This window comes from Pteropus vampyrus, unplaced genomic scaffold (genome assembly GCF_000151845.1).
Source record: "Pteropus vampyrus isolate Shadow unplaced genomic scaffold, Pvam_2.0 Scaffold144, whole genome shotgun sequence".
Lineage (NCBI taxonomy): Eukaryota > Metazoa > Chordata > Mammalia > Chiroptera > Pteropodidae > Pteropus > Pteropus vampyrus.
Genome location: NW_011888925.1, coordinates 16,833 through 27,108, shown reverse-complemented (window position 1 = coordinate 27,108; position 10,276 = coordinate 16,833). Strand labels below are relative to the sequence as shown.

Sequence of the window (10,276 nt, the reverse complement as noted above, 5' to 3'; positions counted from 1 at the left end):
GGCTCAGACTTAGCAACCCATGCAGCCAGAACAAGTAATGGCATCACTTTAATTTAGAATTACCTTCGATCTGTAGCAAGCGATACTGTTTTTCAATTTAAAACAACAACATGAAGTTTCCTTTATGTATATTATGTGTAAGATAATGCAAAGAACTCCTGCATACTCTTCTCCTAGATTCCCCAAAGTTAAAATTTATCTGCGCTTGATCTCTCTCTCTCTCTCTTTCTGTCTCTCTCTCTCTCTCCCTCTCTCTCTCTCTCTCCCTCTCTCTCTCTCTCTCTCTCCCCCACTTCCTCCTTCCCTCCCTCCCTCTTTTCTCCCCACCTACCTACACATACAGGTACACACAGATTATTTTTTTCTAAACCATTTAAAAATTGGTTATCCCTTTATTCCTGAATACTTCAATACTCCGGAGCGTATTTCCTGAAAACAAGAACATTGTCTTACATAACTACAGTACACTTATCAAAATCAGGGAGGTGACGCAGACACAATAATATTAACCAATTTCTATGTCACCATCTGTCCCAATAGGGCCATTTATAGCAGAAGACCACCCCAGATCACGCCTCGCATCGAGTCGCCTGTTTCTTCAGCTCTTTCTGAAAATAGTTCTCGAGTCTTCGTGTTTTGTGATATTAGCATTTTTGAAAAACACATGCCAGATATTTTGCAAAATGGCTCAAGATGCCTTTTACAATAAATTTAGGTTTTCAAAATGAGACTCCATTAAAAGAAAACTGCTAAGTAGGCAAGAGAACAAAAGGTTCGCAGATAAAGCGAAAACCATGAAGACTTACACGGAAAACTAAGGTTTGAGAAATACTGATTTTCGTCAGCTTCGTTCTGGCCCCTGAGTCCTCATTCCATGGAGAAGGCCAGGCTCTGGGTCAAGGAATGTGGCTGAGCAGTGGGACAAAGGCTGTTCCAGGACAGGGGCCAGGCTAGTGGGGGCTCACCCTCGGGGGAAGGGAGTCGGGGTGCTCTCTCCTGGGTGCTGGCGAGTGGCTGGGAGGAAGGCAGGCTTTCGTGTGGGTTCATGGTGCATGCAAATCCCAACCGTGTGGGTCATCAAAAAAACGGAATGGAGAAGAAAGTGGCAGGAAGCCTGGAGCATGGGCGGGAGGGGAGGTGAGTTTCCTGGAACCAGAGAGAGAGAAGGGATCTCGGGAGCTTGACTGGGCCGGGCTCCAGAGTCAGTGCTATGACCATCACCTCACACTCTGGGGGGCTCCCCGCAGCCGGAGGTGCAGGATGACCTGGCCACCTCTGGCCCTACAATACCCCCAGGTAGGTAGCCTGGGGCCAGAAGGCTAGGAAGGCCTTGCCTGACCCTATAGCCCACAGGGGCCTTTGCACAGGCAGGGTGAGTGGGCACGAGCCAGGATGGCCCCACAAGGGACGGCCCCAGGTCTCGGGCTGTCTTGTGCCTTTAATGTGGGCTCACTCTCGCTGTTTGTAAGGTACACCCACCCACTCTTCTGGTTCCCAAGAAAGTGGGAGGAATGAGGGCAAGAGCAGGAAATGGAGCAAGCTGCAGGCAGTCCAGGCACTGCCATAGAAGGGCCACAGGTTTGGGGAAGAAGAGGGTGACCATCACGGCGACGTGGGAGAAGGTGTCCCTGTGCCTTGGCATGCAGAAGAGTCGGGTGGTTACTGCCCCCAGCTATTGGAGCATCTCATCCTCAGAGGACAGCAGCCTCCACACGCCAGGCTGAGCGAGGCCCCGGGGTGGGGTTGCGGGGTGTGTGTGTCGGGGGGGGGAGGGTGTTGGCTGCTCCCAGAGTGGAGAGTGGGAGGGAAGCAGAAGCCCCCATTCGCTGAATGGTGGTATCTTCTGGAGGGAGAGCGGGGTGTGTCCTGGGAGCCGTGGAGAGACTGCGCATGGATGTGGACCTTTCTCCCGCCCCGCTGTGTGAGAGAGTGGCGGGGAAGGCAGGTGTGGGCCTCGGCCCCCGCTCAGTGGTGGCGGGGAAGGCAGGAGACCCCCCTGCAAAGGGTGTTGCTCAGGAGGAAAATGAATCTGGGCAGAGCCCATGGCCCTGGGGGCGACTTCCTCTCCTCCTTCTGCACTTGGGGGAGCTGGGGTATTGGGGGCCTGGGGAAAAGGAGCCAGGATGGGGCTGGGGGTCCTCTTGGAGGGGGGGGGACAATCTTTCTCCAAGAAAGGATGTGTTATTGTCCTCCCTCCGCCCCCGTCCCCTCTGACTCCTTAGCCATCTACCTTTCCATCTCCTTCCTTCCCTCCTTCTTGCATGCCCTGCTAAGCCCTGCTTTGAGTCTGGCTTCCAGGGTCCTAGCTGAGTGACCCTGAACTAGTTCTATGACTTCTCGAGCCTTCCCTTTTCTTCCCTGGAAGACAACGGAGGTTAGAACACCCGGTTGCCCTGAGAGGGTTTGGAGGTTAAGTGAGCCGCACATGTAAGGGATTCAGGACAGTGACTGTCTCTGGGGAAGGGACTGACGAAGGTGGCGTCGTGAGGCCTGCTGTCTCTTGCACGGTCTGCTCGGATAGCGCGTGGCCCCGCCCTTCTTTTCCTGTCATCGCTCTTTCTCTTCTCCCTTTGTCTCTCTCGTCTTTGTCTTTCTTCCTCTGTTGCTATTTCGGTCCTTCCTTGATGGTGGTGGTGAGGGGTGAGCCTCTTCTCATGTCAGGATGCCAGAACCCCGTCAAACTGGTAAACAGCTGAAGGATGTGGTGGGAGATGAACTTTCCACTGATGCGACTTTGAACTCATCCTTCCTTGACGGGTGTCCCCTGCCCCTCCGCGCGTTGGAGGCTCCATCCCATCTTCACGAAGCCAGGACAGGAGACCTGGGACCACGGCCGAGACGGGTCCACGCTGAGCGGCCAGGCGGGGCTCCAGGCACCTCTGCCCATCTCCAGAACCATCGGAAGGGTCTCAGGGAGGGACGGAAGTGGAAACCACAGATGGGGCGATAGGGAGGGATGGGGAGCTCAGTGGTGGCTTGGCAGATGCGCCTCAAAGATGAGGTTTCCAGTGGAAAAGGTCAGGTACCAGCAGGCGATGCCCGGCTGGGGCATGGAACCTTGAACCTGAGCTCCTGGGAGCGGCATTAGAGCCATGTCCATGCAGCCCAGGGAGCAGGCAGGAGCCGAGGCCCCCCGTGGGACGGCCCTGCCCAGGTCCTCCTGGCCTCCTCCCTTGGCCCCCCCAGATATCTGGAGGAGGCCGATGAACCGTGGGGCTGATGTGTCGATGATCGTCCCCCTGGGCAGTCGGCTCGGTAAGCATGGAAGTGAACCTTTGGCGTGGACCTTGCCACCTCGGGAGGCCACGCGGACTGGCAACCGGGGCCTGGCAAGCTGGTGGCCCTGCGGAAAACAACGAACCGTCCCGAGCCCGTTTCCCTCATCCCCAACGTGCGGATGATACGAACACCTCTCACGGCTGTTTGGGCGCACGAGCCCGTACCTGCAGTGTGCCCAGAGCAGGGATGTGCTCTCTCGCTGTGTGACGTGGGCCTTTTACTTAACTTCTCTGGGCCTCCGTTCCTCTCACCTGAGAAATAGTTGGTGTGAGAATCGACTGCCCTCAGCCTCTTCTCTCAGGCTGGACCATCTCCGGCCTCGCGAGCCTCTAGCTTTCTCGCTCTGTCTTCGCTATCGCCGTCCCGTCGACTAGGACTTTCCGTCCCTCTCCGTGCCCAGGCCTAAGTCCTCCTCACGCTTTACGGCCCCCTCAGGCGTCGCCCGCCGGGGAAGCCTTCCCAGTTGGCCTCCCTCCAGCCGGGTCAGGGGTTCTCCTGGGCCCCCCACGTTCCCTGTGCATCGCCTGTCACTACGCTTGGATACGGCCCCTGCCCACGTGAACATCCCTGGGGGCAGGACTCGGGTGCCACCTCCGCTCAGCATTGCGATGTTTCCTCTTCCAGACCCTTGAGGCTTATGATAACTCGTGGTCTCCTGAGAGGACACTTGCTGTGTCGTTTGTGACTTCTCTCCGATGGTCCCATGGTCTGAGTCCCCAGGAGGCATAGACACAAGGAGTAGGGAAGGGCCCTTCCTGTGAGCAGTCCCTGTCACCCAACCCAGGAGGCTGACTCAGGCAGGTTCTGGACACCAGCCCTCAGAAAGTCCCCTGCCACGTGTGACCCTGGTGCTCCCGGGTTGCCTGGGAGCTAGGAGGGGGCAAGGGAGACATGTCTTGGAGTTGCCCAGTTTCTCTGGGACTGGTGCGTGCGTGCGTGTGTGCATGCGTGCGTGTGTGTGCGTGCGTGCGTGTGTGTGTGTGTGTGTGTGTAGATAGGGAGGAACCAAGGATGGGGGAGGGGCTCTGGTGAGAAATGATAGAAAAGAGGGTGTCACCAATTCCTGAGAGTCGGGGTTGGGGAAGGGATGAATTGTGACTTGGCTCTTAACTCTCTGAGTGACCTTGGACAAGTCCTTTCCCCTGTCGGGCCTCAGTATCCTCATTTATAAAACGGGAGTGAGCCGATGCTCCCCATGCCTCCCCAAGCACCGGTGCCTAAGACCCTCGAATGGCTGCCTTCTCTTTTCCTCCTTTGTCTCCTTTTAAGATTTCTCACCTCTGTTGATTAAGCTAATGAGAAGGGACATTTGTCACCATGACTCTAATCTGTGCCACCACTTACGTGATGCCTGTGCACACTTTACAGACAAACTTTACAGCTAAGGCTCAGAGATGTTGAGTGGCTTGCCTGAGGCCACACAGCCAGGACAGAGTGGAGCTGGGATTTGAACCCAGGCCTTCAGACAAAAAAGGCTTTCGCAAACTGCCTGGGCGTCTTTCCCCACCCACTCCCGCCCTGGCTCCTCCCCTAGGAATCCCCCTCGGCCTGGGGAGGGGGCCCCATCACAAGGACAACCACATCCTGTGACGGTTGCCCTGGGGAGTGCCAGCATTCTCTCCACGTCTGGGACAGGTGAACAAAAAGCAGGCCCCGCTCAGCCCCACAGGGCAGGATCCACAGCCCAGCCTCCTCCGCCACCCCCGCTCTGGAAAACATCAGAGGACACCTGACCCCAGCCTTCACCCCAAGGCAGAGCTGGGCATTGGCCACTGCAGCTGGGCGAAGATCCCAGCTTCTCAGCAGGTGGAGGATTCCCGTATGAGTCGTCTCCACAGCCCCCTCCATGTCCACCAGCCTCGTCTCCAACTCCTCTCCGGGCCTGGGATCAATTCCTTTGCCAGGCAGCCCTGAGCATAAGCCCCCTCCGGTCGCCCCGCCTCGGAAGCCTTTGGAGGCCCAGGCTGGAACTCACTCGGTGCAGCGACCCAGCAATGCACCTCCAGGGGGTGGAGTGGCTGCCCCCCTCACCGGCCACAGGCACCTGTCATGGCGTCCACCTCCTCCAGGGGGACAGGCCCTGCATCTTCTTGTCCCTGTAGCCCCAGCATTTTTTATGGCACCGAGCCACAGTAGGTTTTCCAGTTTGCCTCAAAGATAGAGCTGCACCACCCAGCACACACATGCACACACATGCACACACATGCACGCGCATACACACACATGCACGCACGCACGCACACACATGCACGACCTGGATTCTGTAAGAGTTCAAGGACTTAATCACTCCACGCCCCAGTTTCATTCAGCAATTAGTTTAATCTCAGGATTCTCAGAATGGGACGCCAGGAGTCAGCCCTGAGTCCCCCAGCCTCTCTCTGGAGGATGCTGGGTCAAGTTCGTGGCTCTGGGTGTGACTCATCCAGGAGGCTCCCATCAATCTAATCAGACAGATGGGGACTCAGGGCTTAGTGCGGATGCTGGGCCCCTCCTGGCAGACAGCTCTGCACTTCTGCCCCCTCAGGGCCTGGGCCCCGACTCTGGGTCTGTTGCGGGCCTGAGCTGGGCTGGGACCATCTCTGTAAACCACGGGAAGCTCAGAATGAGGATCTGTTCTCCAGGGACAGTCACTGCAGACCAGGGCTGTGCCCCGGTGGGCTCCCGAGGTCTCTAAAGGCAGGACCGGCCTCAGGCCCCAGCCCCTGGGTTGTGGGAAAGGGCCGTCTTGCTCACCGTCAGCTGGAAGGCTGGGCTCCCTGCCCCGAGTGAAGCCCGAGTTTGCCACTGTGCCACCCAGCCCCAGCATCCGCCTGTCGGAGCTACAGCAACCCAACAGCCCCTGCGCATGGGGCCTCCCTGGGCGGGACTGGGATGGGGCCGGCTTCTGCCCCTCTCAGTACCGCTGGACCCTGAGTTGCTGGAGACTCAGGGAATCAAAGCACCAGACACCCAAGGGTCAGAAGAGGCCTCAGGAGTCGCCCAGGTCATCCCCTCCACGCAGCCTGCCGAGAGGTGGCCCAGACTGCTTGTTCAACCCCAAGACAGTGAGCTCACTGCATCCCAGGCAGCGCCTCGCTGCCGTTCGGGGCTGAGGGAAGGCCAGGCCAGCAGGTTCTGTTCGATGGGTGGAGACCCAGTGGTACAGGATGTGGAGCTTCCTTTCGTCTCTCCAGGGGAGGTCTCCCAGCCCCCTCCTCGGGGACGATCCGGAAGGACAGGGTGGGACGGGGCGGCAGGTAGAGCAGGAGTCTAGTGGAAGGAGCCACCTGGAGCCTTGCCGAGAATGTCTAGGCTGCTCCGATGTCATCGTAGTCATCGTTGTCAGTGGAATCAGGCTGGGGACTGGGGGATCCTGTGTGTCCGGGAGGCTCAGGTCAGCAGGATGCCCACTCATTGCCCCGGCTGCCCCATGGGACAGAGCTGAGCAGGTCTGAGTCCACACCCACCTGTCCCATGATGCTGTGGGGCACGGAGTGACCAGACTCCCATCGCATCATCTTGCTCACTGCCATCTCCCTTGCTAGAACGTCAGCCCAGAAGGCAGAGCCTTATCTGCTAGTTCAGGGCTATAGTTCCTACACCGGCACAACAGCTGATGGGCAATTGATGCCGGGTGCCCCTTCGCTACCACAGTCTCCCCCAAGGGGCCATCTGGCTGCTTCTGCTTGAATGCCTCCACTGATGGGGAGCTTACTTCCTCTCCAGGCATTCTCTCTGACTCTTTCTCTGTCCCATCCACCTCCATTTTTCCCACCTCCTCATATTCCTGCTTTTAAAATATATCCCTTTACCTCTCTTCTTTTCTCTTTGGATCCAACAGACCCAAAGCTCTCCCCACTCGTCTACTCCCCAGTCTCTCTCTGTCCCCCCTCCCAGGACCCCATCCCCCACCACTGGCACCTGGACACCCAAACTGCTCCATGGGAGGGGGCTGGGGCGGCGGCTTGTAGTTCTGGTACCACTCCCCGGATGAGGTGCTGGAGCTGTCGTCAGCTGAGGGCCCTGCTGGAAACCCCCAGAGCCAGTCACCCTCTGCCTGGAGACAGTCAGTTCACAAATTGCCAGAGCTGGGAGGCTCTCACAACTCCAGAGTCAAGTCCTTAGCTCAACAAATGAGGAAATATAGGCCCAGAGAGGGGAAGAGACTTGTCCAAGGTCACACAGCAAGTGGCTGCAGAGCTGGGACCAGAATCCTGAGCTCAGCCTGGTTCATGGCTCTCAGCTTCATGCTTCCTCTCGCCAGGTCGGAAGGATGGGAGGACGGGGCACACACAGAATCCTCGCAGGCTCGGCTTACCTGAAAAGGTTCCTTGGGAGCCAGCCAGCTCCAAGTTCGGGGGCTCCAGGAAGGGGGTCCTCTCTGAAGAAAAGCCCTGAGGGTTCCATGGAGGTAGCTTTCTGCTGGGACTATTGCAGTAGTCCTCCCCAGACGATGTGCTAGACTCGCTGTCGCTCCTTGGGTGCTGCTGAGGGCTCAGGGAGAGGGGATCTGCAATGCGGTGTCCCGGGTTGACAGGTGGGGCCTGGGAGGCATGGTCTTCTTCAAGTCGGGGGCCAGGAAAAGGAGAAGGACGAGGAAAGAAGAAGGTAGGCAGCCAACAGGCTTTAAATTAGACTTGAGAAAGAACTTACTGCCAATAAAAATGATTAGTCGGGAAGGACGTGTTGGGGGAGGTCGCTGCTGGAGCTTCTCAAGGGGAGCTGAGCTGCTAAATCTGAAGGCGCGGCTGACATGATCCCCTCCACGTCCCACCCCCGCCTGACTCACCTTCCTCCAAGGGGGGCATCTGGAACCTGTTTTGCCGGACCTCCTCCTCGGTCACTCGGTGCCGCTGGGAATCTACAAGCAGAGGTGGTGATGGGGAGGGGTGAAGGCTCCCTTGTCCTGAGGGTCTGGAGAAGGGGCTGGTGCTCCTCAGGACTCGGGAGGGTGCCCCTAAGGCTGAACAGGGTGGGAGGACGACCCTGGGAGCGCGTAGCCTTCACCATCGGATCCTAGGCTCACATCCTAGTCCAGGAAGACCCCAAATCTCTGAAACCAGCAAGGGACGGGCTGCTTCCAGCCAGAAACCCTAGTACGCTGCGACCCATGGCCCCGGCTGCCCCTCCCGCTACTTAAGGAGATACCCTCGCGCTTGGGCAGACAGGACAGGAAGGAGAAAGGCAGACACTGCCGCTTCGAGGAGCCCTCCCAGAGCGGAAGCCGAAGGGTCTGGAGTCTGGGCGTCACAGCTTCTGTGGCACCTTCGTGTCACAGAAGAATCAGGTTGCTGCAGATTCATGGGGTCTTAAGGACTCCAGTGTCTGGAATCTTGGAATCGGCTTTTTTGAACCTGGAACCACTGATTTTTAGTCTCAGTGTCCCAAGATTTGGGGTTCTCAGTCTTAAATTTTACATTTTGGGGCTCAGGATCTCGAGTTCTAAGGACATCTCATTCCGGGGGCTCCCAAACTCTGGTGCAGGGACCAGCAAAGGTGAAATCATCCACATCCCACCCCTAGAGGCCCTGATTCGGCAGGCGGGGCAGAGATGGCTGGCCGTCCCAATATTCATTGTCCCCTCCTGTAGTAGGAGGACACCGTCTGGCCTTTATCTGGACACACAGCTGACCAGGACAGAGGCTTCATCTCCCTGCCTCTCGTGCAGCTGGTGGAATGTGAGTGGAAGCCATATGGGCGTCCTGCCCTAAGAGCAGAGTGTCCCATCTGCGTATTCCCCCTTTCCACTGGCTAGAATGTGAACACGATGAGCCGCTCCGGGCCACATGGACAAGGCTGACATCTTAAGGACTGCAGAGTAGCAAGCAAGAAAGAGCCTGGGCCCCCACCAACTTCTCAGACATCGTCATTTGGTGGTCTCTATCACACCCGGCCAAACTCTCCTTCTAACTGATATAGTAGGTGCAGGGCGGGGCTCGGGAATTTGTGACAAGCTCCCAAGAGATTCCACCATAGGTATGAGATTCTTGCTCTCTTCCCACCTCCCAGCTTTGCACGGGCCCTGCCTTAAGCTCTGTCTTTCCTCCTGCTACTCCAGAAGGCAGAGAGAAGCAGGACCAGAGGTGGAGGTGGGTGGATGCGTGTGTGTGTGGGGGGGTGAGATAGGGAGGATGAGACACACAAAAGCAGTGTGAGCGTGTGAGAAGCCATCTGACCTGTGCCTCTCACCTGGACTCCCTTGCATCCTATGCAGACGCAGCTACCTTTGGGTGAATGTCAAGGGACAGGTCTTAAGACCCTGCACGTGCAGAGGCACATGTGGGAGAGGAGGCAATCGGAAGGGAGATGCCTCAAGACGTGCAGACGCCCCCAGGATCACAAAGCGCTTTGAAAACTTCGATGTGGGACCATTGACAGTCAAACCAGTGAGTAACGTGGGCGCTTCCAGCCTAGTGCTGTGGGGCTCGTCAGGTCGAACCTACCGAAGGTCCCCAGCCAGTGGGGCCCTCTCCCTGGTCAGGGTGGGAGGCCCTTCGGGCACGTGGGCCCAGGCACTCACTGTAGAAGGTGGTCAGGGCCACGGGAGGCTGGGCGCTGAAGTCATAGTGCTCATAGTCTGAGTCTGAGTCTGAGTCCTCGGGGCCTGGGGCCTGGACCTGGATGGGCATCTTGGGAACTGTGGAGAGAACAGAGTGTGGGGTGTGGCAAAGTGATGGGTGGAAAGGCACAGGGAGAGGCGGGTGGCAGAGAACGTGGGTGGCGGGGGACGAGAGAGGCAGGGAGAGTGCCGGGCAGCCCGTCGCATGCCAGACCGTCCAGCCTGCGTGTCCCGAGCTCTTCCCTCTCATTCCAAACATGAAGAACTAAATAACATTTATTTATGCAACAAACCAACACTTCCAGAGCAGTCACTCCATGCCAGGCGCTATTCTAACATTTACGAATATTATCTCACTTAATTCTCATAACAGCTTTGTGGGGTAGGTACATGAGTGTCCCCGTTTTAGAGCTGAGGAAACTGAGGCACAGAGGTTCTCACCTTGCCGGAGAAGTAGGC

General features: G+C 57.5%; 1 protein-coding gene across 1 annotated transcript in view; it reads right to left on the bottom strand.

The window, feature by feature from the left end:
* Nucleotides 1-5,591: 5,591 nt before the first annotated feature.
* The window catches only part of CD6 (CD6 molecule), a 9,508-nt gene continuing 4,823 nt past the window's right edge, over nt 5,592-10,276 (bottom strand). The window contains exons 5-9 of the mRNA XM_023535844.1: nt 9,779-9,934; nt 8,048-8,119; nt 7,577-7,819; nt 7,180-7,284; nt 5,592-6,631 (exon numbers count right to left, since the gene is read on the bottom strand). Coding sequence (XP_023391612.1) covers nt 6,567-6,631; nt 7,180-7,284; nt 7,577-7,819; nt 8,048-8,119; nt 9,779-9,934 — 641 coding nt within the window. The 3' untranslated portion in view covers nt 5,592-6,566. The remainder of the gene's footprint in view (nt 6,632-7,179; nt 7,285-7,576; nt 7,820-8,047; nt 8,120-9,778; nt 9,935-10,276) is intronic.